The sequence below is a fragment of the Homalodisca vitripennis genome, chromosome 8, assembly GCF_021130785.1.
Source record: "Homalodisca vitripennis isolate AUS2020 chromosome 8, UT_GWSS_2.1, whole genome shotgun sequence".
Taxonomy (NCBI): domain Eukaryota; kingdom Metazoa; phylum Arthropoda; class Insecta; order Hemiptera; family Cicadellidae; genus Homalodisca; species Homalodisca vitripennis.
The window spans coordinates 98,636,938-98,661,623 of record NC_060214.1 but is presented as its reverse complement, the minus strand read 5'-3'; the positions used below and the strand labels follow the sequence as shown (position 1 = coordinate 98,661,623).

The following is a 24,686-nucleotide window of genomic DNA, read 5'->3' as shown; positions in this document are numbered from 1 at the left end:
CAGCATATTCTATATACTGATATAGTATGCGCATGTACTATATCAGTTGAGTTATACATATGTCGAACTTTCTTACATTTATGCTTAAGGTTTTACACATCTGAGGAAGGGTGTGTATTCCAGTCCTGGATATAACTGTTAACTGTTTTGTAACATCTTTGATGAATATACTACGTATACAATAGGCTAACGGCAAAATTGCGCGTTTTTCTCTTCACGTGTTAAAGGGTTAGTTATCAGGTACTTTTACGTCTATTTCAGATGCATTCCTGCAACTTAACTAATTATATATGGGGCATGTTCTTACATAAGTATTTAAATTTCCAAAAAATAAAAATGATTTGATAAAAAATTTAGTTTTTTAACTTTTATTAATATGTTTGTATGTATATAGCGGTTTAAAATAACATTTATACTGATATTATACCTTTATCTTAAAATCTTGTAATTCCATGATGGCTATAGCGTTATATTAAGGGCAGTACCTAGCGGCGCGTGTATGACAGTTATTAGAATTGGACTTTCGTGGACCTGACACCAAGATAGAAGACGCCAAACGAGAGATTTATTTATTCCTGACCTAAAAACACTTTCGTTGCTGTGTTGCCTACAGTGCATATAGAATAAACCCAAATAAGACCTATTTCAGCTCTGTCATCTCACTTCCAAATAATAGAGCTTAGGATATATAACATAGTCAAGAATGTGTTGTAAGTAGTAGAGCCCTAAGTACGTTCACAAGTTTAGGAACGAGTCCAAGCCAGTTAGTTTGGGAGGTAAATAACTTGTATAGAAAGAGCAGACTCTAGGTATTTCTCTTTTTGCCAATGTTGTAGGCTAGAGCAAGTTACCAATCTGTTCCCGATCGGGAACTCTAGATAGAAATAAGAAAACTACATCTGAAATCATGCAGAAATATATCCTGAATGTCTTGTACAATATTTTAATGTCCACTTTATAAGGGTTCCATACCAAAGTAAGTAATCCTATCGCTTCACAAGGGACGAATAGAGTGTGAGGTTGTTAAGTATTTTCAATCTCATGAGGTCCTAATAAAGAGCTCTAGTGTTCTGTTCGCTATGTTACGTATATTAATTATTAGAACTTGCAAATTTAAAGAGGATATAAGCGTTAGAATTACGAATCTCCTATTTTATGATACAGGATTTTTCTGCCTACATTGTTGAGGGCATAATCATGAACCACTTGTTGGAAATAACAATGAAAGGTAACAACGTAAAATTATAGGATTAAATTCATTTTAAGTTATTGGAAATCAAATAGAGAAGTAAATAATCGCACTTTGAAATAAGATACAGTATTTATACATAATTTCATATATGTTTATTGTGTTAGAAAACATAGTTCCCATATATGTACATGCACGTCAATATATGCTCACTAAGTAATATATGTGGAGTTCTGAAGTCCTATAATAAAACCCGTTTCTTACTTTGGACGTATAACTTGAGAAATATAGGCCTACTATTGTTCTCAGCATAATAGGTAAACAAAATACATTTTTCATCCAGATTCGGGTCTATATCCTCAAACGTGATAACTTTTCGTTTCAAAAATCTCTATGTAATATTGTTTATATTTTTTGTATAGTAATAACGTCAAAAATATCGAGTTGAATCATTATTAATTAGGTTAAATATGTTTAATTAATAGCAGTTTTTGACTGTTAAATGTATTGTCTCGTATATTAATAAATTATAATTATATTAGAAATATTCTTAAGGCTTTATAGCCAATATAACAACTAATCTTAAAGTAAGGGCCGAAATTTTTAAATTTATTGTCTGGAGCTGTTGTAATTATAACAAATTAACTAGATATTCCACTCTAAATATATTCATTAGACAATTTAATACATATATTACAATTCATTTTATGAGAAAGTGCAATACTTCTATAAAATTGTGTGATCAGTTAAACAGTATAACATGCCTAATAGAAAGCCCTTTTTTAATTTGGTTAAAAATAGAAGCTTATTATTTTATACTGTTAATGATGAAAATAATGTAATACCTTACTCAAAACTTTTACAGAGAGGGGCAAATACTTTCTAATACAATACAGCATACGGGGGATTGTAATGACAAAAACCGGAGCAGAGATCATTGTGGGTCAGTGAATCAGAATGCAGTCCAGCGACCATGCAAAGGACGCACTGACCATTACTAAACACATTACTGCTCTTCGGAACGTTACGTGATACTGTACTCTATGGTGGATTTATCAGATTAAACTACATCCTGCTCTGAATATGTTTATTATTCGGAAAGCCTCATATAATATTTTTTTGCCATTGCATAATGCTACACAGTAACCTACTAATTTTCGCAGTGAAATATATCAATCATTATTCACCAGGAAAACAATAACAATAACTTAATAAGCGTTTTGTAAGGTAGAAGATTGTCTTAGCGGTTCGTAGTAACATATTTATTACATAAAAATTTATTCGTTTTAGTGAAATAAACTCGTTTTAAATGTAACCCATATTTTATAACTAAAAGCTTATAATTTTTTTAGGTATAAAGTTTTTTCTATTTAATTTGTCTATTAGTTAGAATTCTCAGATTATTTGGTTCTAAAACTGAAATAACAGTTAAAATAACAATATTATGCAGATCATGTATTTGATACGTCTTTTTAACGAAATTAAATCTTCTTTTAAAATAACTTAAATAAGGACGGTTTTATTCTCATTGTAGGTGTAAATTATAAGAAACGTCACTGTTCTACAATTGTAAATTTCTAATTTAGTAGAAAAAAAAACTAAATTTATTAACATGTCAATTTTGCTCTATCCAACATTAAAAATTAATTTACTATTACAATATATAAATTACTTTTTTAATTTTGAGATCTTGCTGGTTGTTTTTAGATGAAACGAGATTAACTGTATCGCATTACTGAAGTCTCTGATGTAACATCAGTCTCAATAAAATAGTCTAGTCATCTCCGAGCCTGTAAAATTTATTGGAAATAATTTTCTTGAGATCTTATTTTTATGACTTTGTTGTACCGGTGATCCAAATACGAGTTACAAGAAAGTTGTAATTGATTTTTAGAAAACTAAGCTTTACATTTCACCAAAATGTACGAGTTGGAAAATTAAAATCGGATGCTATGTCTTAAAATTATTTACGAAATACAGAAAATATTAAAATCAAGGCACAAAATATTATATTATTAATGTCCCTAAATGAATTATTTATGAACACACGCATACATGTTTTATATAATTTTCACACAAAAGCAATTGTTATAATGGTTGATTTTACATTCCATTCACAATTTTGCCTAAGAAATAATTCGTAAAATATACCAAACATCCATTGTGCATTAAGCCATTCGTTTTGTTAATTTTTGTGGTTTTACTTATATTCCAGATTTCAGAAACAAAATTTAATGTGTAAGCAGATAACCCCATTGCTCACATATACGATGATTTTAATTAGAAATTAGGCAAATACCTATGCCTCATATACAAGCTGCTATCTGGAGATATCGACTGCCCCGCATTACTTTCGTCGCTGGAGATCAGAATCCCTTCTTGGACGGGGTCCCAGGCGTTGTTTGTCAACTGTTCCCATCTGACGAACTAACAACGTAACAACTTTGTCCCTAGACTTATGCGGCTGTTTAATGAGGTTTAATAACACCTCAATGAAACTTTTTCGGGGGTTCAGCCACGTTCAGCCCAGTTTCTGGAGGCAGGTTCGTTTCATTCTCCAGAGTGCTGACAGTCCTCGAATTGTAGAGTAGGTTTAAAGATGTTAATGCCCCAGGTTAAGATCTACAAACTCTATCTAACATATTTTTTCTTATTAATTATATACACAGATTGTTTTTATTATATTTTTTTATTGTTTATCTATTTAATACATGTTGCTGGTTATCTATAGAATACTATTTATTACTGCTATTTTTGGTGTTATATATGTTATTTATACATGCATACACACACATATATATATATATATATATATATAATTATTTATTTCTTTATATATATATATATATATATATATATATATATATATATATATATATATTAAGACTGCAAGGAAAATAAATAAATATATATATATATATATATATATTTATTTATTTTCCTTGCAGTCTTAATTCCTTGTACTACTGTTCTTACCATTGATACTGTTCTACTTTATCATTTTAACATTATCTTTTGCTGGTTAACATCGAATTTTCATTTAATACTGTGCCGTTATATATTATTATATTATTTACCATTTTTATTACATTCATTTAATTTATTTTCAAACTGCTACTGTTGTAGTTTTATGTATTACCGTATTAAGTTTTATTAAATCATTTACTGCTTTTGTTATAATAGATTATTATTATAATTGATATTAATATTCTTACTACTATTGTATTGGCTTGTTGTCATTATTAAATGGCATACCTACAAATGTATTTTTTCTAACACTATAATTGTACCGTTTGTGGTTCATACCTTGATTATTGTACTTGCTATTTTTGTTAAGAAGTTTTCCGTTAGTAAATAAATAAATCTACCGTCGGCCTCTAATGTTTGGTGGAATCATATTTTTGGGATATAATATTGTTCAGGAATTTAAACAATAATTTAATTATTACAACATAAGTTAGTATTATACACTTTCAACAATAATATGAATATATGTAAATAAAGTTTAAGTCATTGTCATCGAGCAATATACAGATCGACCATTGGGTGAAAATTTTAGATTCTTCCCTTTTTATATCTTGTAATCAGTATGAAGTCACAGCATTTTCTACATAGGTAAATCACAATTTTAATTATCTAAGAATTGTGGTAGAATATTTATACGAAAATATGTAGGATTATAAGCATATTTGAATCGTGAACAGTTAATTTCTATAATCATAAGGATAATTATACTTGGGCACTCAGATTTGTTTTTTTTTCTAAACTAATTCTGCGAGGAAATTCGCGTAAATAGATACTTTATGGCCTATTTACGATTTTCTTATGATAAAATTTTTGTCAACTTATGTTAATCATATTTTTTACAGGGAATATTGATTTATTATGATATAAAATAGTTAAGAAGGAAACAGAGTGTACTGTATTATTAACGTAACATGGCAAGAGAGTACAAACTACAACAACATTTGTTGAATAAAAATTTTTAACATTAATACTAGTTAAATGCAATTTGTAATAGACATTTAATATTAAAAGTCAGAATAAACTTAATAATACAAGTTAAGATTATAGTAAATAATTGTTTAAGTAATATAGTTTAACTTTATATCAAATTATTGAACTAATCAATGGTACAAAACCAAGTATTTTCATACATATGTTATATGCAAAAAAATGTTGTTGTTACATAAATACAAACTTCAATTAAAATGTTAGAGTTTTTACCTTTCAGGGTTGTATTGAACAATACTATAATCACAAGGGAAATTTGGGTATACATTTGACGTAACTTGGTGGTGAAATGTATTGTTAACAGGTTCCCAGGCTCCTGCGGAGAATCCATGAATGTTTATAAATTCACTTTTGTTTGTTTCAATCGTTATATTTCCCTCAGGCCAACTGAGGGACTTTGTAATTAATTTAAATGTGCGTTTTTGGAATTATACGCTCCTTTGTTTTGTATTGGTCGTCCCTTTGCTTGTATACAATTATTCCCCCCGATTTTAACATGTCAAATAACAAGTTTCACTACTCTCTCAATAACTATATTGTACGACCATTGATTATACTGTGCATTTATCTTAAGGACAATTGAAATTGATATACAATGCTCTTAAAATAGCAATACGATTAAACAATCTGCCGTGAATATTCAATCACGCATTCTGGTATAAATATGATCTTATAAGAGTTTACAATACCCAAATGACATCATTAGCTTGGCTAAATATTTTATGGTATAAATAAAATTCAATATTAACACAACATCTAGTTACCTCATAAAACACGAAAAAGACATACGGCAGATACCAGGCCAAACAAAATTCAGGATCAAGTCAAATGACCGTTATAGTTTTACTTATGATAAACACACAGCAGGAAGGGAACATTTTGATCACCTATTTTGAATTTTGTTCACTCAAATAAGTATTCCCTTTACCTTGTAACAGGTACAGTATTAGTTATTTCTTATGTAAAGTGTATTACACATTTTTTGTTTAAAAAGCCCTTACCTCCGACTATATCAACCTTTTAACGTCCGGTTAGTGGCATTGTTTTCAGTTCTACAAGAGTTTAAAAATTATATACAACTCAAAAAAGGCTGTCTTTAAACATTGTATTATCCCCCAGATGAGTGGTCTACCATAGGTAACATCCGATTACTATATATACATAGAAGTAGCTTACTATTGCCAGTAACGGTAAGCCAAATTTGGTTGTGAAATCTTTTGTCGTCTAGCAGTTGCTAAGTCATTCTAAGAAATTTTTTTCATCCTGTACATATATATATATATATATATATATACATATATATATATATATATACAGGATGAAAAAAAATGTCTGGTAAAATGGTTCAAATTAATTCAATTAACTGCCCTTCAAGTAAAAATCGGTTAATATACTTATTTATGAAAAGTATTACTATTATGTATCTTACTACTGTAGTAATTATAATTAATATAATATATATATATATATATTTATCTTGTTATATCGTATTTTCAAATTATTTATTACAAGCATAACATATAGCTCGTCATATATTTCTAATGTATGATTGTTTACTTTCTTCGGTCGTAAAAGTCTTTCTGTTAAAATATAATGTATTGATCAGAAAATAATGTACGGTTAAAATGTGTGCTTTCACAGACCTCGTTATTTTGAAGGTAGCTATAACAATCAATGTAGATCAAAAGCCTGCCCCATAACTCTTGCGTAATATGCTGATGAACAAAAACTGCCCATAGTTCTCTTGTTCAGAGAAATTGGTTACGATATTTATTCCTAAGGTCATCGTTGTTTAAGTATTGCTAATTCTCAAATGCTTTAATTTTTAGATTATATATATACATATATATATATATATATATATATATATATACATAAATTTTAACTCATTGGAACAAACTCAAATTAAAAATATTTGAACAGAAAAATCGAAATGGTGAATATTCGTGTAATGATTGAGTTTATAATGTTTGAATATGAAGTTTTGGTTTATACTAATTTAAAGAATAACACCTGAAAATATTGGTAGAGATTTCTGGGACACCCTGTACGGTTGGAGGAATTTAGCTGTGCTCGTAGGGGCCAAATACTACCCTTTCAACAAATTAACGGTATCTTTATGGCGGGTTGCGTTTACGTGCTAGCCGCTGAGATGAAGGCGAATTACAATATCTTTAATGACTTTAAACTCACGATTTCAATTTTCAGATTATTATTGACAAATAAATTATTTTTAAAAACACTTTAAACAACACTAATACAACTGAAAAAGAAGGATAAGTCTTATTATTACTATTATTTGGTGTTCTCTTATTATTTAATTCCACCAAAATCAGCACTGTCACAAAACAGACTGATTTTAGCGAGTGTGATGAGTTATTTGGGCTAATACGATTCCTGAAAGAAGGGTTTTACCCATGAGTCACAGGAAATGTTTTCGGGACGCAGCACATAATGCTACCCCGCCACCCTCCCGCCAATCACCACACACTCAAGGTCACGCGTGCAGCTAAAGTCCTCGAACTGTATGTGTGTGCGTGCGCGCGCATGAGTTGAACCTGGAGACTTTCAGTAATGTAATAAACAGAAAAATAAATTTGATATTTTGATAAAAATGAAGATTTCGTATTACTATACGTAATGCGTAAAATTATTAATAAGAACATTTTGATAAATATCAGCAAATCTTATTCACACATACAATTTTACACTTATGCACCTTTCATCCTTCGCCAATATATCCCACTTTAAACAGCAGAATCAGTCGTGTAATTGGGCGGTCTCCCAGTTAAATGCTAAAAAACTCCCCTGAATTATAAAATGCTTGTGACACCAAGAGGTGTTTAAGGCGCCTTTTGAACGCCTTGGGCGTTAGGAAATTTTTTTATTGAATTTGGCAGTCTGTTAATAAAATTAACACCTGCCCTCACAAGCAGGTGTTCAAAATCCACTGTTCTGTGGCTTGCAGTTCGTAGTAATTCTCTACCTCGTGTCTCATGCGTTTGTATGTCCCGGCCTCAGGTTAAGGCACACTTATACATACAAAACAAAGTGGTTTCTAAAATGTACAGACACGGGAGAGTTAGCAGCTGTAATTCCTTAAAAGCTTGCCTGCACGACTCTCTGAATCTTATTTTTGCAATTATTCGAATAGCTTTTTTTGGAGTTTGAATGCTCTCTGAAACTGAGAGCTTGCGCACGCTCCCTACAGGACCACTCCGTAAGACAAACGGGGGTAAATTAAGCCATAATACGCCGTTACCAGTACCTGACTTGGGCAGTATTTTGCTAAGGATCTCAAGACATAAATGCCTGAGGAAAGTTTTGCGCAAACATGATTGATGTGTTCATTCCAAGTCAACCCTCGATGAAGGTGTATTCCTAGGAATTTTGAAGAGAGGAATTATTCCAGTGTGGAATCAGCTAAAAAGACGGCAGATCCACAATGGTTGCCTACATCGCGCAAAGCAAAATTTAAAACTGGATTTTGAGGTGTTTGTTGTGAGATTGAGGCTTTGGAAGTATTGTACACAGTTATTGATGTCAACAAAGGCCTGTTGTTCCAACACTTCACTTGATCTTGCACTAAAACAGAGAGTCGTATCATCAGCATACTGCACTAGTCCTCCATGCAGAAGTGATGATCCTATGTCGTTGACATAAAGCAGGAAAAGCACAGGACTGAGAATGGATCCCTGGGGAACACCTTACCTCAGTTCTATTGATTTTGACGATTGATTTGATATTTGGACAACTTGGGATCTATGACTTAGAAATGAGCTAAGCCATTTAAGGAGCACGCCTCTGATGCCATGCGACCCAAGTCTGTCGAGCAGTATGCTATGGTCAACGCAGTCGAATGCTTTGGACAAGTCTAAGAACACACTCATTGTGTGGTTCCGACATTCTATTCCCTCTACAATCATATCGACAAGACTCACTACTTCGTCTGTCGCCGATTTGCCCTTTCTGAATCCAAATTTTTCATTTTAGAGCTGACTGTATTTGTCCAAAAATTGAAGCATTCTTATGAGAAAAAGCTTTTTAAAAATTTTGCTCAATACTGGCAAAATTGAGAGAGGCCGATAGTTATTGATTGAAAATTTATGGTCTTTTTTGAAAATTGGAACAACTTTAGCAATTTTCAGGAGGGAGGGGAAAACTCCTGTTTGGAATGAAGAATTTACCAATTTATTTAAAGGTCTCACCAAATGCTTGCAGCATTGTTTGATGAGCCATGTGGACATTAGTTAAGATCATTTGACTTTTTGGCTGGGAGCTGCTGAATAATTCGGTGAAGCTCATCCTCAGTGACAGGCGTCAGCAACATTGAGGGCTGCTGGACTCTGTCTTTGCGAGGGACGTATTTGCGGGTCAGACGGCCGAGGACTTTGCCCAACAGCAACGGATGCGAAAAATTCGTTAAACTGATTGGCAACCTCAGTTCCATCCTCCACAAGTATATTCCCATTTTTAATTTTGATTTGTTTTTTAACTTTTGTTTTATTGTTAATGATGTCCCAAGTTGTTTTTGAAATATTTTTAGAAGATAGAATAGATTTGGAGACATCGTATGCTTTCGCAGCTTGGATCACTTTCCTATGAATTTTTTTGTATTTTTTGAAGAATATTTTGAAATTTTCATTACAAGTATGTTTGTTAATTTCAGAGAAAAATTTCACTTTCTCTCTCGAGACCAGAATACCTTTTGTGATCCATCTGTTTTTTGATGTTTTATCGCAAATATTAATCGTTTTTGTAGGGCAGCATATGTTAATATGGAAATTTAGGACGTCGTTAAATGTTTTGAACTGCTGCTCTACAGATTGAGAAGAGTGAAGGAAACTCCACTTTTCTGTTGACAGGGAAGTGTTGAGGTGAGCGATGTTTTCTGGCCTTGTGTCTCTTATTGTTTGGTTAATTTTGGGCTCCCTTTCAAGTTTAATTCCACTGACGACAGCTTCTTGCCCGTAGTGGTCAGATATAGCTGTGTTTACCACAGATACCCGCGACACTTGGATGATTGGTGATGATGATGTCGATAGCCGATTGGGTTGTAGCCGTCACTCTCGTCGGAGTTTTGACTAAAAACTCCAGGTCGAATGACCTAAGTAAATCAACTAATCGAACTGTGGAATGGTGTGTGTTGTCCAACGCGTCAATGTTGATATCCCCCATCACGACATATTCCTATCAGTCAGGTCTGTCAGTAATTGTTCGAATTTTGAAAAAAAAATATCTTCGTTTCCACTGGGAGACCTATATATTCCGATCACTACTAATTTGGATTTGTCTGTTTGAATTTTGATTCTGACTGCTTCAAAATCTTTTTCGAGTGATTCTTGGGTCGGAAAGGGGCAAACATGAAATTTTGTTTTATAAAAATAGCAACCCCTCCTCCTTTGGAGTAGGGTCTACAGTACGCGGAAGCCAATTTATAATTTGGAATTTGGCACAGTGCGATGTTATCACTGTTGAAACCGTTTTTAGTGACTACAAGAAGTTGGTTGCAAATTGAGCATTTTGATGAAGCAGTTTCAGTTCAATTTGTTTGTAAATTTTTGAGTTTGTTCGTTTTTGATGGTAATTGTTTGCCAATTTTGTCCACTGATTTAAAGAGGGGTCCCTAAAAAAGCAGTCTCAATTCTTTGCTCTTGTAAATTTGAAGCTGCAGAATGGACAACAGGGCCGTTTCTTCGATCTTCCTTCGTGGCGTCGTCACAAGATATAGTCGGCATCGGGGGCTCTGGAGTCAACTGTATAGAGTCGGTTCGCGGTGGCAGTGACGGTGATGGTGGCGGCGGCGGTGGCAGTGACGGCGACAGAGACGGTGGCGGAGGCGGCGGTAGTGACGGCGACAGTGACGGTGGCGGCGGCAGCGACGGTGGTGGCGGCGGCGGCAGTGACGGTGGTGGCGTCGGCGGTGGCAGTGACAGCGGCAGTGACGGTGGTGGCGGCGGCGGCGGCGGCAGCAGTGGTGGGACGGCAGTGCGGGTGTCAGGAGCAACCTCAGCCTTCTTGGCCGCAGCAGTCGAGGCGCTCAACCCGCCAAGAGCCTCCACGATGAGTCTGGCCAGCTGCCACTTCTCTCTAGTGTGGAGATGCATCCCGTGCCTCGTGAAGTGCTTCCGCTGCAGTCTGTTCATAGCTAGGACAGAGATGTGGTGCCTAGCAGCCAGTTCTTCTATGTAAGCATTCACGAGGGCGGTGTGCTGGTTAATATCGTGCGTAGAGGGCAAGTTGTGGCGATGGGGCAGCGTGGCGACAATCAGCCTGTTATGAGAAGCTACGGACGTGATCCTCTTCTCCAGGTTGTCGTATATATTCCGCTGCTCCCCGGCCGCAAGGTCATTGGTTCCGGCGATCAGGACGCTGCATCGAATCCCTCTCGTCACCGGCTGAGGTTGGGATGAGGTGATCTGAAGCAGCCTCGCCCCAGGCTTGCAGACCCCTGTCACAGAAACGCGTTGAGAGAGGAGCTGGGATGTCATTCCAGCGATGTGGCAGACGTGGCTATCTCCCTCGATCACAACCGACTTGAAAGGTATGGGGTTAGATACAGGTAGTGGAAAAAGTTTTGGTTTTCGGTTGTTATTTTTACATTTAATTGGAATTTTGGTAGGCTTTGATGGTGAAAATGGTGTGGGGTTCGGAAGTTTAGGTGGGTTAGGAGGCTGTGAATTACTTGGTTTACACTGTTTCGAGGGGTGCTTAAGGATAGAAAATGGATTGTTTGTTTTTTTTGTGTTTTTACGAGTTTCCAGGTTTCATTTCGATTCTTGCAGACGCACTGTGTATGTTGCAGTTGCAAACATTCAATTTCAGCCTCCAATACTTCTACTGTGGTTTTTAAACTGTCTATAATTTCATTGCTACGGTCAGGAACTGGGATTGAAACAGGAAGGATTTGAGTTTCTTGGGTGGTTAGAGGGATTGGGTCGAACTGTACCGCACCGTCATTGGTTTTTACGGGTTTTGATGACTGGGAAATTGCGGATGCAAAAATTTCGGATGTGTATAGACGCTGTTAAGGCGCTGGTCTGACTCGATAGCATGGTCTAATATGGATTTTAGTTCGGTCTGTAGGCGTTTTATTTTTTCCTTCATTACTAATTACCAAGCAAACATCATCGTGGATTATGTTATGCCAAAAACCTTTCACTCATTGATTTTACACCAGTGTTTAACTGTTACATTTAACCTTATTCAGGCATGCCAATATTTTTTTCTCAAACTATATTGATAGTATTCACTACTACTAGTATTCGTACTGTATCCTTTATGATGTATGAACGTTAGTAATAGTATTTTACAAAATAATAGCCGTGTTTGATTTAAAATGGAATAATTGTTTAATTAATTTACTGTTGAAATATATTGAACTAATCCTTTTATTTACTATCAATTAATATTTAGAATAAGTCTTTCATTTTGTTCACTGAATGGAGCATATTCGCCATATTTATGCATTAACTAGCTTTGCACATGATTTCCTATTGAATAACGTGTACGTCATTGGCATACGAAGACCTTTTTAAATGGGTGAATACAAACTACTGATTACAAGTGATTGCTATATGAAAATATTCAAGTATCCATTTCCATTTAAGAATAATTGGATTGTAAGTTGAAAGAACAATTCTTTTATGCCCTGAAGTCTTACAGTGAAAGAAATTTATGAAGATCTTAGAACATCTCATAGGTAAGAAATGTTATCGTCTATGTAAACAATTTAATTCTATCTAGAATTGACATTAGAACCGTTGAAAATTATCAATTGAGTATTAGGAAAAAGAGATAGTTTATCGGTTGAAAACTAATAATAGCTTGGCTAGGCATTTGTAATTACAAAGTAGTCAACTAACTTGATATCATGTTTTGCTCTTATGAAAGCTGTGTACTCTTATATCAAACTTCTGCTTTCTGTACAAAGGGGCAAGTTTTGATATATGTGTTGTATTCACTAGTGCACCCAACGCAGGCGAGGCCCTTGACTTGAGTTTGTTTTATTTTTATGTTTCTCAAATGATAATGTAGATAGAAAATAAATTCACTAGTTAATTGGGTATGCTTTATAACATATCTACTGAATATATTTTAACCCGATAATATTTTGATAGATCTAAAAACAGGTACTATAAGAGCTCACATGCTATACATACATTATGCAGACTGGTCATAGCATAGAAGACGTGAACAGACTCTCAACCTGAGAAACCCGTTCCTGTACTGAATATATAGCCTTCGGAGCTTTGGGTCTCATCATACTAATGTGAACCTTCTGTCACCGGAGATTTGAAATCTTTTAGCTTGGATAAGATATACTTATTATATATTGTTAATCCCATCAAATAAAGAGGAACTAAATTAAACTGTATTTTCCATTCCATAAATTTCTACTTTACTGTAAACTTTATAGTTACACAGGATTACTAGATTATGAGATTACTTTTTAAAATCCACCGTATAGGTAGGTAATCAGTCGCAATAATATAATGTTAGCAGAGTAAGAATAATATTATAAAATAATAATGGGTTTGCGGGACAACGTTTATTTGACTACATCATTTGGTTATTTGGAAGAAATGGTAGATTTCACATATGGCCATCGTATCGATGTAAAACTAAACATATTTTTTATGTATTTATATATAACTGATCAATCATAGTACACGCCTATAACTTTAAAGAGAATCCATCTTGAAACTTTACGAGTTAATGAAGAATAAGAACTAGAAATATTTGCTTGAAATGACAATATTTTGTTTGATATTCTACATTACAATTTATGAAGTGTTTAATGCTCAAAACGGAGCACGTTCTACAACAATAATTTTTATTTGCTTACGCATATACATATAATAGTATCCAAAAATATGTTAAAATCTAGATGTATTTCTGGAAATATATATAATAAAACATTTAAAAACTAGTATTCCTGTAGATAAATACATGTGAATCACATCGTATACTATGTATTTCTTCTTTAACTCACATCATTCCAAGTATGAAGATAATACACGCCATTTTTTTTAAATGCCACCCCAACGCACACATCACATCTTTTATCAGATCAGGAAGTGATAGCGAACTGTATTTTATATTCAGTATCTGCAGTATTCCAGAGATATGATACACATTGGAGTAGTGATAATCTTAATCAAAAATTGTAAGGAAGGGTATAGAAAATCTGTTTTTGGTAATAGATATTTTATTTGATAATTGCCATGACACAATATTTGTTCTTACAAAAAGAAGGAAGATAGTCGCGTAAACAAGATCAACGTCAAAAGCCGCATCTGAAACAATAGTGAAGTATAAATTTATAAGTCATTGTGTTATAAATCATGTACGTTAAATTATGAAACTGAAGAATGTTTAAAACCTTTTGTACAGAAGCTAAAAAACAATGACAAAACCTAGTGGTACTAATCTGGGCCTATTCATAAAGATATCGTGAAGATGATATGATTTCTGGAAATTTCTAATCGTTCAGTTATTTACGTGTGTTATCATAAGTTTGTAACATAAATAAGTTAGGAATCGTAAGTAACTGCTTAATAAATGTGTGTCAGACCTTAATAAATGAATCAAACACTGAGTTAGATTTTAATTAGAATTCCGACTAAAGATAAATTCAATGATAGTAAGTAAGTTATGAGAAATCCTTATATATACGTCTTGTCGTATCATTGCTAGCTATATTAGTGCTCCTGCCGTTCAGTGCACACGTCCGTGTGCTGCCATCATGTGTTTTGAACTTTTATTTGAAAATGATTTTATTCGTTTTTCGTATTTGAACAAGATATTGTGTACTGGTTTGTGAATAGTAGTGTTCCTGTTATCTATCCAAATCATCATTGTAAAAATGAAATATATTTTTAAGAAATATTAAGGCTTAAAAAACCAAAACAACTTGTAAAGTCAGCTGTGTTAGTTTCTATGTTAGAAATTGCCTAACAATATGCTTATTAACTGCAGTTAAAACTTTACAGTTTGCCAAAAAAGTAGTATTGCTATATTCCTTTAGTGGTGAAATTCTATATAATATTTTCATAATATTATCCACTACTGAACAAAATTTTTTCTTAGAATTACGGAAATCTTTTATTGGTCCGGTTCTTAAAATCATTAAGATAAGAATAGCCCTCACAATGCATTCAATTTGGAGACGTCCATTGAGGCGTACCACTCACAATGGCTTATTGTGCCAAACAAAGTATTTCCTCAGGAAAAATTCCACATATACCAAGCTTCTTTCATTACTATTATATTTTCTTTGTCAATGTATTTTTTTCGCTAATACTAAGTGCATTATACTTTATTAATGCTCCTAAAGTATTACATTTTCAATACCCCATTCAATTTAATCCATTTCAATAATTTTTGCTAATGTATGGGATTGTGTCATAAAAAATATTTAAAAAATATAATATTCAATAGTATATAATTTAAAACTATTGTTATTACATTGAATGAGGTGTTCTGGAAAATGGATTTGTAAAGAAAACTATGGAAAGACGTTTTATGCCTAAAATTCCATAATTTTATAATCAATATCCAACGGTGATTCTGCCTCAGTAATTGTGTTACCTTCCGGTAGTAGATGTTCTAATTTACATAACATATTTTATTAAATTGTAAATTAAAAAATGTTTTTATATCTTAGGAAATTCTTATTCAACAGGATTTTTGTCTAGTTCTTACTTACATTTCAATTTTAATTTAATTATGATTTTTTTAATAATAATCTTCCTCAATGTGATTTAATTGTCAAATAATAAGTATTTTTCTTTATATCTACACATTTCCATTGTTACAACGTACCCACATTCAGTTACAAAGTTTTAACTAAGCTCATTGAGGGAATGGAGCTAGAGATTCATCAAGGGCGCCACTTCATTAGCGAAAGTATTTTTAAGATCCAAATGCTCATTGATCCAAACGTCTTCACTCAAGGGTATTTTAGTGTTCCGAACAGTTAATTGTAAAATGACGTAATACTTGCCTTCCACAGAGCCACACCATTAAATATCAAAGATGTGGCTGCTTCAATTGTGTGCTCATACATCTAGTAACATCTCAGTAGGCTCGTGCCAAACATCCTCTATGAAGTAATTTAAAAAATATATCGAATTCTAGACTGAATTTTGGAAGACAATGAAAGTTTGAACATCCATCCTGAAAGTTAGTTATCACCTCTTCACTGTTAATCGGTGTTTTCGTACGTTACAACACGGCTATTAAATACAGTAAAATAGTAAATTGACAGTCACAATAATTGCCAATCAATAGCCAATTACAGAATTTATCAATAGAAGAGATACTTTTTAAATACCTACTCTTGCTTGGGTGTTAACGGAAACGGATAAAGTTAGTCCTAATTTAATTATCCTTCTTAGAAAAATGAAAATTGAAAGTGTACAGTCTTTGTTCCATTTTAAAAATAAAAAAATATGCAACATAACAAAATTATTAGTGACCAGATAATGCTTTCTTAAAGCCGTATCGTTGTTCGTCATTCTTTTCGATAATTTAGAAAGGTTGAGATTTAAAACTTGAAGAATAATCTATAGGAATAACTTAGTCTAAAGAAGAACTATTTTGATTTTGGAGCAATAGTTAAATTGACTACGATTTCTATGGACTAAATAACTGAAAAATTCAGACTATATCTACTCAAATCATAGTGTTAACCTTCAGAAATTTCTTTAATTCTCAAAATATGTTTTCTTATTAATTCAACTTTATGGTACATTATTGATGATGAGCAATACAATAAAAGGACCAATGTGGCTGGACGTATTTCTATTTCGAAGAGTTTTTCTTTAACAAGGTTATTTTTTCTTTAAAATTCACAGCATGACATAAAGTAAAATTCGAGTCCAGCCGTTAATTCGATAATGCCTTCGTTATACTTTTTTTAGTTCTTTGAAAATAAGTTTTATTAGTGTATTGGCAACTAATATAATAAATAGTAATAATAAAACAGAATAAACGTTCCCAAATAAATTCTTTCTGAATGAATCTAGAATTCTTAAAGAAATGTAAAAGGGATGAATCACAAAGATTCTTATGTGTAAGAGAAATATGTGTAACAAAACGTAGAAACAACCTAAGTAATAAGCCACGTGTTTATTTAGCTGCATTTAATTTTAATTTCTTAGTTTTAGCAGCATGCTTTCTGATTCTTAAACTTTTACGAGTATATTATGATCACTTCTGATTCGATTGAATTATTTTCGGCACTAATGTTTTAGTTTTCCGTTTTTAGTTTTTTTAGTTAGTATTGTATAGTTTACAAAACAGCAATAGTATAGAAAGTGTGCAACGGTTCCTTTATCATTAGCTATAAAGTAGTAAAATACTTGATTATAAAGAAAAGCCAATCGCTTGGAGCAATGCAAAAGAGCAAGATAAGAGACCGAACTCTCATACTGTTTGATTTTCTTATCACATTCCTATGTTTGTACTTGTAATGTGTGAGTTACCGTTATTGTTTGTGTATGTTTATTGATACTGTAGAATAAATATTAGTATTCTAGTTGGCATTATTAATGCGTTCTTGTCTTGCAATGTAGGTTATTGGTTTGACGTGATGGGTTTGGGACAAGATCCTTTGTCTTGTATCTCATCATCACCGTGTAAAGAACCTTGCTTCCTTGTTTGTTTATTATCCTGTAGTTTTAACACATTATTTTCAAAACCACACTAAATAAAATGGCCAGCACAAAAGTAAATCAATAATAAAAAATGTAATTATTTTTAGTACACGCATCATCTTAAAATGTTTACTACCACATTTAAATTTTGTCTAATCTAATGAACAAATAACTTAAAATAATGTATCTTTCCTTTAAAACTACAGAAATAAATGTTACTTAGGCTTAATTCAGATTATTTGAATAACATATACAAAATATCCCTAAAATACGGAGGGTAAATTTTGTCAATAACATTGATAAACAGTACTTATGCTTCATTACTGAGAATTTCGCATATACATGATATAAATTAAAACTATTGTTAGGCATTGTAAAAGAAACATTAGAATAATTGAGGATGTACATATGTTGCGGATATAACCGTAGTTGTCAGTCATAACACAACTTTAAATGGCTGTATGAAGAATATATTTTGACGTTCTATGAAAATGTCCACGTCATATAGGTAAACGTTGGTACTCCAATTTACAATAAAATATTGTATTCCAATACTGTTAAAACCAATTAACCTTGTTAATCTTGACCTTTGCCAAGAAGTTTGTAAACTTAATTTTCATTCTTGTACTACCTTTCGCTAAGTTTATGTATGTATTTTATTGCCAAAAATGTAGCGAAACCTACCACTTGTGTGGCTGATCAAGTTGAAAAATTGACTCATCCCTCATGAGTATACTAAGTTTGTTTACAAATATAATTATGCTAGAAATTTCTCATTGTCATACTGTTTACTAATAGGAGTAATGTAAAAACGTGTTCTAACGCTCAGCTAAATCGAAGGAGTGACATAGACCACAGTTTGATGTTCATTTTATGGAAGTGAAATGTCATACGAAATTTCAAATTTCTTGTTTATTTAGTTCCATATATAACATGTACAATCATACTGATAGAAAATCTAACATTATATATGTCCAACCCCTGAAATAACAGGCTGTGGTAACGCTTAGTCAATTTAATATTTTGTAAGAAGTAAACAATCTCAAACGCTATGGTATTAAGGACATTTAAGGTAATAAACCTAATAAAGTGTTTCCTACAAATGTTTTCACAGAACAACTCATGGAAGGAAGAATCCCAAGAACTCTGTATACATACAAAATTGTTATGTACTTACTCAATAAATTACTTGCATTAGACAAAAAAATTCTTCTTTTACTCAACGTAGAGTGCATATAGTTTTTAGTTTAATACGTAAAGACATAATAAAGCTATTACCAATTAAGCTCTTCATTATTACTTAAGTACATACAACTCAATCTAATAATAAGTGACATGAAGCTTTATCACAGGACAGAGTAGGTAGAAGCAAGAACAATAGACAAATCTATAGGGAAATAATTGGAATGAAACGTTCAATATTGGATTGAAAACAATACAACCTCTAACTATATCAACCCATCAGTGTTATTCAGTGTCATGTAATTGATTAGTGATGTTTCTGTTGTTTTAACTGTGATTGATCAGTCATGCGATAAAATACTGAGTTGAATTTTAAAATTCAGCACACTACTTATTATTACGGTTCCATGTTTTATTGAAATAAACAAGTTACATGTTAATATTATTAGGTATAAAACATTTGGACTTTTTATATTTTATTACACTAGTTTTAAGGTGATTGTAATTTTTATATTTTATTACACTAGTTTTAAGGTGATCAAAAACTTATTATAATGTTCTAGTAAAAACTGAGTTGGTTACCGATAGAACAATTAATTAATCCTGCTACAAGTAATATGCCGTAAGCTGTTAACTGTGCGAAAAAGTTATCAAATTACACATAATACAACTAATAATGTTGGTTTTGAGAAGGCCATGTAACCTGATGTTAGCTTTGCGGTAGAATAATATTTTTAATATTTTTATAAGTTTTTTTTGTATTTTTTTGCAAATAAGTATAATTATTTTAGAATTAAATTCAAGTCGAGTCAAAAAGTATTTATCTCTTCATAAAAAACATTTTCATCTAATTTACATGCATTTCCCTAGGTGAAATAAAATATACTACAATAACTGGTTAGGTTGCTGTAAAACTTTATAAAATAAAACTTAATTCCGAAACTAAGTAAAAACTTGTGTTTTGAGAATGAGTCTCTTGTAATGTACCGCATTGTTACTCAATTTTATTTAGCTATATTTTATTGTAGCTTAATTACAACAAACAATAAATAGAATTTCGATAAAAATAATTAAAATTTCTGTAAAAATCAATATATAAATATTCAAAAACAAAATATTAAATTGATTATGTTTTTAATAATTTAAAAAGAACATATCAAAGATTTCTTTGGTTACATGGGAGAAGACTATGGCAGATGCAACCGTCCCGCCCCCCACCCAACCACATTACTAATTACTATAAGCGGGAAATGGTAAGTAATATAATAAAATCAGTTCTCAATTTCAAATTGATTGTTTGAAAATTGATGTTTTATATATATATATATATATATATATATATATATATATATATATATATATGTATATGTATATTTTTACTTGTTGCCTGTTATTGTGTTTAATTATATATGTTAGTGGATTAACAGGGAGTCATAGTGATAAAAATTAACTATTATGCGATATAATCGACGAATTTAGATCTAGTTAAACAAAAAAGGAAGTACATTATTTTATTCTTACTTTTCCAACTAATTAAAAATATTAGTAGATTAATAACCTAGTTAGAAACTTAAATTACTTGAGATAAGACACGAAAATTTGTGATATTCACAGGCAATAAATTACTTTTTTCTTAATTTACCTCACTCGTGCATCTGAATTTAATGTGATTATAAAAATTATGGATCAATGCTTTATTGCCATTGGTGATTGTATGATTAACCAGGCTTTAAATAGTACTACCAGAAGTCAACATCGTTTTTGACAGTTTCATTAGTTGGCATGTTTATTCATAGTTTCATCATTTATTTGGTTGTTTTATACATGAAACTTGAATGGTGATATACCACATTCTCTGCCCTATCTTTTGTCTTAGCAATTTATTATGTAAAAAATCGATCAAGATATATAATTATGGAATAGGTTTAGCTATCCAAAAATGTTTCATAATTTATTGGTTCAGTGTTAACAAAGATTATTCCCCAAATGGCTGAATTAATTATTATTCTATACGCTGGTCTCCATCTGTGCACAACACAACTCGAGAATAAACTAATTTACAATTTGGCTTTAACATTTTCATGAAGTTCTAGTTCTATACAAGTAACGTCAAATTATTTGATGGTAAATTCACTTCATGAAGCTTTGCTTACTGCTAGTAAAAATTTTTTTATTTGCCTTATAGGTAACCATAATGACAATCATAGAATGAAAAATTTCTAACCAGACTAGATTAATATTATATGATACTTTTTGACGTGTAATATTTGACAGTTTGTTTGATAAGAATTCTGTTACATTATGTCAGGTCCTTCATTGTTCTAAATTGTACAAGTTTGTTTACATATACACAAAAGAGATTTTGAAATCCGTGCATGTTTCTCTGCTTGATTTAGCAGAACGTTAGTAATGCCTCTAAGTATTTTGTGTCACAAACATTTGTCTCTAGATCTGTTCAACTGTAAAACTGTATTTTCTATATTCAATATACCTCAAAAATAATTTATTTCTAGAGTTTCCTTAAATTTCGATGAAGGTGTATGTGTGGGATATGAGTGGTATCATCATTGAATTATATCACTCTGAATATGAAGCAGATGTTCTCTACTGTCTGTTTGAGGTCTAACAAAACTTTTAGTCGGATTTTCTGATAATTAAAATGCAACGTCAACAATACCTCTTATTCCCCACGTGGTGCGGCATTATCCTACGTTGTATATTGTTGGATTCTGTTTTATTTCTGTTTTATACATGGAAACTGAACTTTTATGTACCATCCTCATTAACATAGACCTAGTAAAAACTAACTACTAAATAATATTGAGACCAATGTCTTTATTTATGGAGCACATTTAAAAAAGTACGATAATTTATAGTAGTAGAACGTTCACGTAGTAATATTAGTAAGGATATAGGACGGTATGGACGACTATGACACTTGATTCTCCTTTTGAAAAGGACCAAATAGTCCCTATCCTTTATTTCTTTTGGACCCGTATCATTTTGGACCACTTACAAAGTGAGTTACCATTAATCAAACAAGCAATTTGTCGTTGCACGGCAGGTGGCAACGGACGGGGAGCGTTTACCTAATTAATGGCTACAGTAACGTTTGACTGAGGGGTAATGTGGCGTTATTTACATAAAAGCGAGTTATAGTTTAACTAGTAGGTATAGTTGGGGTCTCGACATTTTATTTTAGGTTAAATTTAAAACACTGTAGATACATAGCCACAAATCAGAACAGTTAATGTTAAATTTACGACTACCCTATTTTCTGTCCTAATATTGATGTAAATGATACTCTTATAAGTTAGATAATATTTGTGAGACTTTAAAATGCAATGTGGCCGTAGGTGAAAGAAAAAGTTGTCGAATTAAGGTCCTGCTATGACTATTCTTACGACTGAATAAAGTTGTAGTTTTTAGGTTGAAACTTCGCTGTGATACATGTTGGTCTATATTTACACGACACATTAGAAAAACACGACTTCAACACTGGTAAAGAAATATCACGGGTAGCTGTTGTATCGTTGAAATATAAGTTTTAATGAGCCCTTATGTCCTTTTTAGATAAAAAAGACAGATGTCTTTGTTGTGTTTTATCTGTCTTGTTGAATACTTTTACTAAAAAGGACTTTGGCATTTACCAGCCTCAACATTTAAGCAGACTTCCCCTACACCTATTTCATATAAATGGTACACGAAACTGTAAAATCACTTGACTAGCTGGTTCATGACAGTTTAAAAATGTAAATATAAGAATGTAAAATAAATGTAAATGTATAAAATATATGTATATATAATATGTATAAAATATATGTATATATAATATTTATAAAATATATGTATATATAAAATGTATAAAATAAATGTAAATAGTAAGAGACTAAGCTTCAGGACTCTGGCACCTACAAGCCTCTTGGGGGATTCTCTGAGAACTCCGGATTCTGACAGTTCCTGATCTCTAGTAGCTATCTGTATTTGGAAGGGTCCGGACCCCGAGATTAATCGGCCTGTATGAGCTATCAGCATGCAGAACCTACGAGCTTCTCGCTGCTTTTCGGTAGTTTCCAACATCTGGCAGCTTCTGGTCTATAGTGATTTCTGGTTTCTGATAGATCCCGTCATTTGGTAAAAACCGGGCTCTGACAGCTCTCGGCTTCTAATTACTGGTCTCTACCAGATCGTATAGAACTAGTCCCTGGTCTCTACTAGATCATATAGAACTAGTTCCTGGTCTCTACCAGGTTCTATAGAACTTACCGGCCTTTAGCAGCCCCCTCGGTCTCCCCCTCCGATTGCATTCCGACCTCTATCACCTCTCGACCTCTAGCCCCCACCTTTTATCTCTAGGTGTTCTTGAAATCTAGATGCCGGTTCCGATGTCTGAAAGCTTGTGGTATCTTTTAACTCTATACCTGTAAAACCGCTTTGTCACAGAATGCTTTTAGCCTTAAGAAAATCCCACAGTCTCTGGATGTTAGATTACAGTTTTAAGAAAGCCTATTGTATTTTCAGTGTTATTTCATAGAACGTTCATACCAATCTTGATTTTAATTCATCTACATTCGCATTGATTAACCGTTCATAAATTTATATTTTTATCTTTACGCTCTGTCCATCTTTCTCACAGGGTACTAAAACCCCAATTTCCAAAAATTGTTATTATATACGAAACTCAAGCTAATTTGTATTGAAATTCATTCAACCCTAAAGTATTTGTAATAGTTGAGACGAAAATATTTTTGGCTTTTGGACTGCGCTTTTTTACTACAAAAGTAGTGGTGGGATATCCTCCCGAAAACCTTTGGTTAAAATCCATCCAATCACACGGGGTCTATTTTTAGTGTTACAAGTTTCAAACTTAGAACCCCGCTTCCTTCGATCAGATTAGCTCCAGAAAATAACTTGGCCTTGCCATTCAGGTTTAGAACATTGCTGAGAAGTTCCATAGAAAGGCGTTAAGAATTGCGGTTTTAATCTCGATTATACACAAATATTCCTTGCTATTGAACTACCGTCATATGCCTTGTAGTAGAACGCACTCATTGTATTGCTCTTTGACTCCTGTTACATAAGAATTGTGAGCACAGCGCAGTCAATATTCTTATTAGTATCTGGAAAACTGTGTACAGTTCAATCAGACGTCATGAAATATAAAGTATTTTTACATTTCTAAGTTATATACATCTGGCATTCGAACATTTTGCGGTTTTAAAAGTTTTTGTAAAATGTTTAAATGCCTTTCGATTTACTCAAGCGTTCTATTCTTCTCTATAAATTATAAATTTATGTTGATGTAGCATTTGAATGTAATTCTTTCCCAGTTTTTATGGTATTTCAATATATTTAATCCGTTACTTACATCCTCTAAAGTGGGAAAGTCTGTAGATTAACAAATTATATTAAATACGTTATGTGTGAAATTCCGGAAAATACAATACATTTTAAAGATCCGTTAAATATAATATTTTAAGAAAAAAAATCAACAAGCCTTAAAAACCTTAAAAACTGCAAAATAATAGTCCAAGGCATCTTATATAACGAAAGGAAGTTTACGTTAGTTGTTGTAAGACGTGATCTTCCGATATCGTTAAATGACCTGTTGTTAGGTGCTTTTGGTTAAAATGAGGCTT

General features: G+C 32.3%; 1 protein-coding gene across 1 annotated transcript; it reads right to left on the bottom strand.

The window, feature by feature from the left end:
• Positions 1-10,815: 10,815 nt before the first annotated feature.
• Positions 10,816-23,127, bottom strand: LOC124368283 (max-binding protein MNT-like). The gene is made up of 2 exons (XM_046825557.1): positions 22,963-23,127; positions 10,816-11,913 (listed from the first exon to the last, which is right to left on the bottom strand). Exons 1-2 carry the CDS (start codon positions 23,125-23,127, stop codon positions 10,816-10,818), a joined length of 1,263 nt encoding a protein of 420 aa, XP_046681513.1.
• Between the last annotated feature and the right edge of the window lie 1,559 nt (positions 23,128-24,686).

Coding starts and splice junctions, on each gene's coding strand:
- LOC124368283 (XM_046825557.1), bottom strand. CDS start 23,127: ATGTTGGAAACTACCGAAAAGCAGCGAGAAGCTCGTAGGTTCTGCATG. Junction 11,914..22,962: donor GAGAATCCCCCAAGAGGCTT/GTAGGTGCCAGA, acceptor TCTATCCTTAAG/CACCCCTCGAAACAGTGTAA.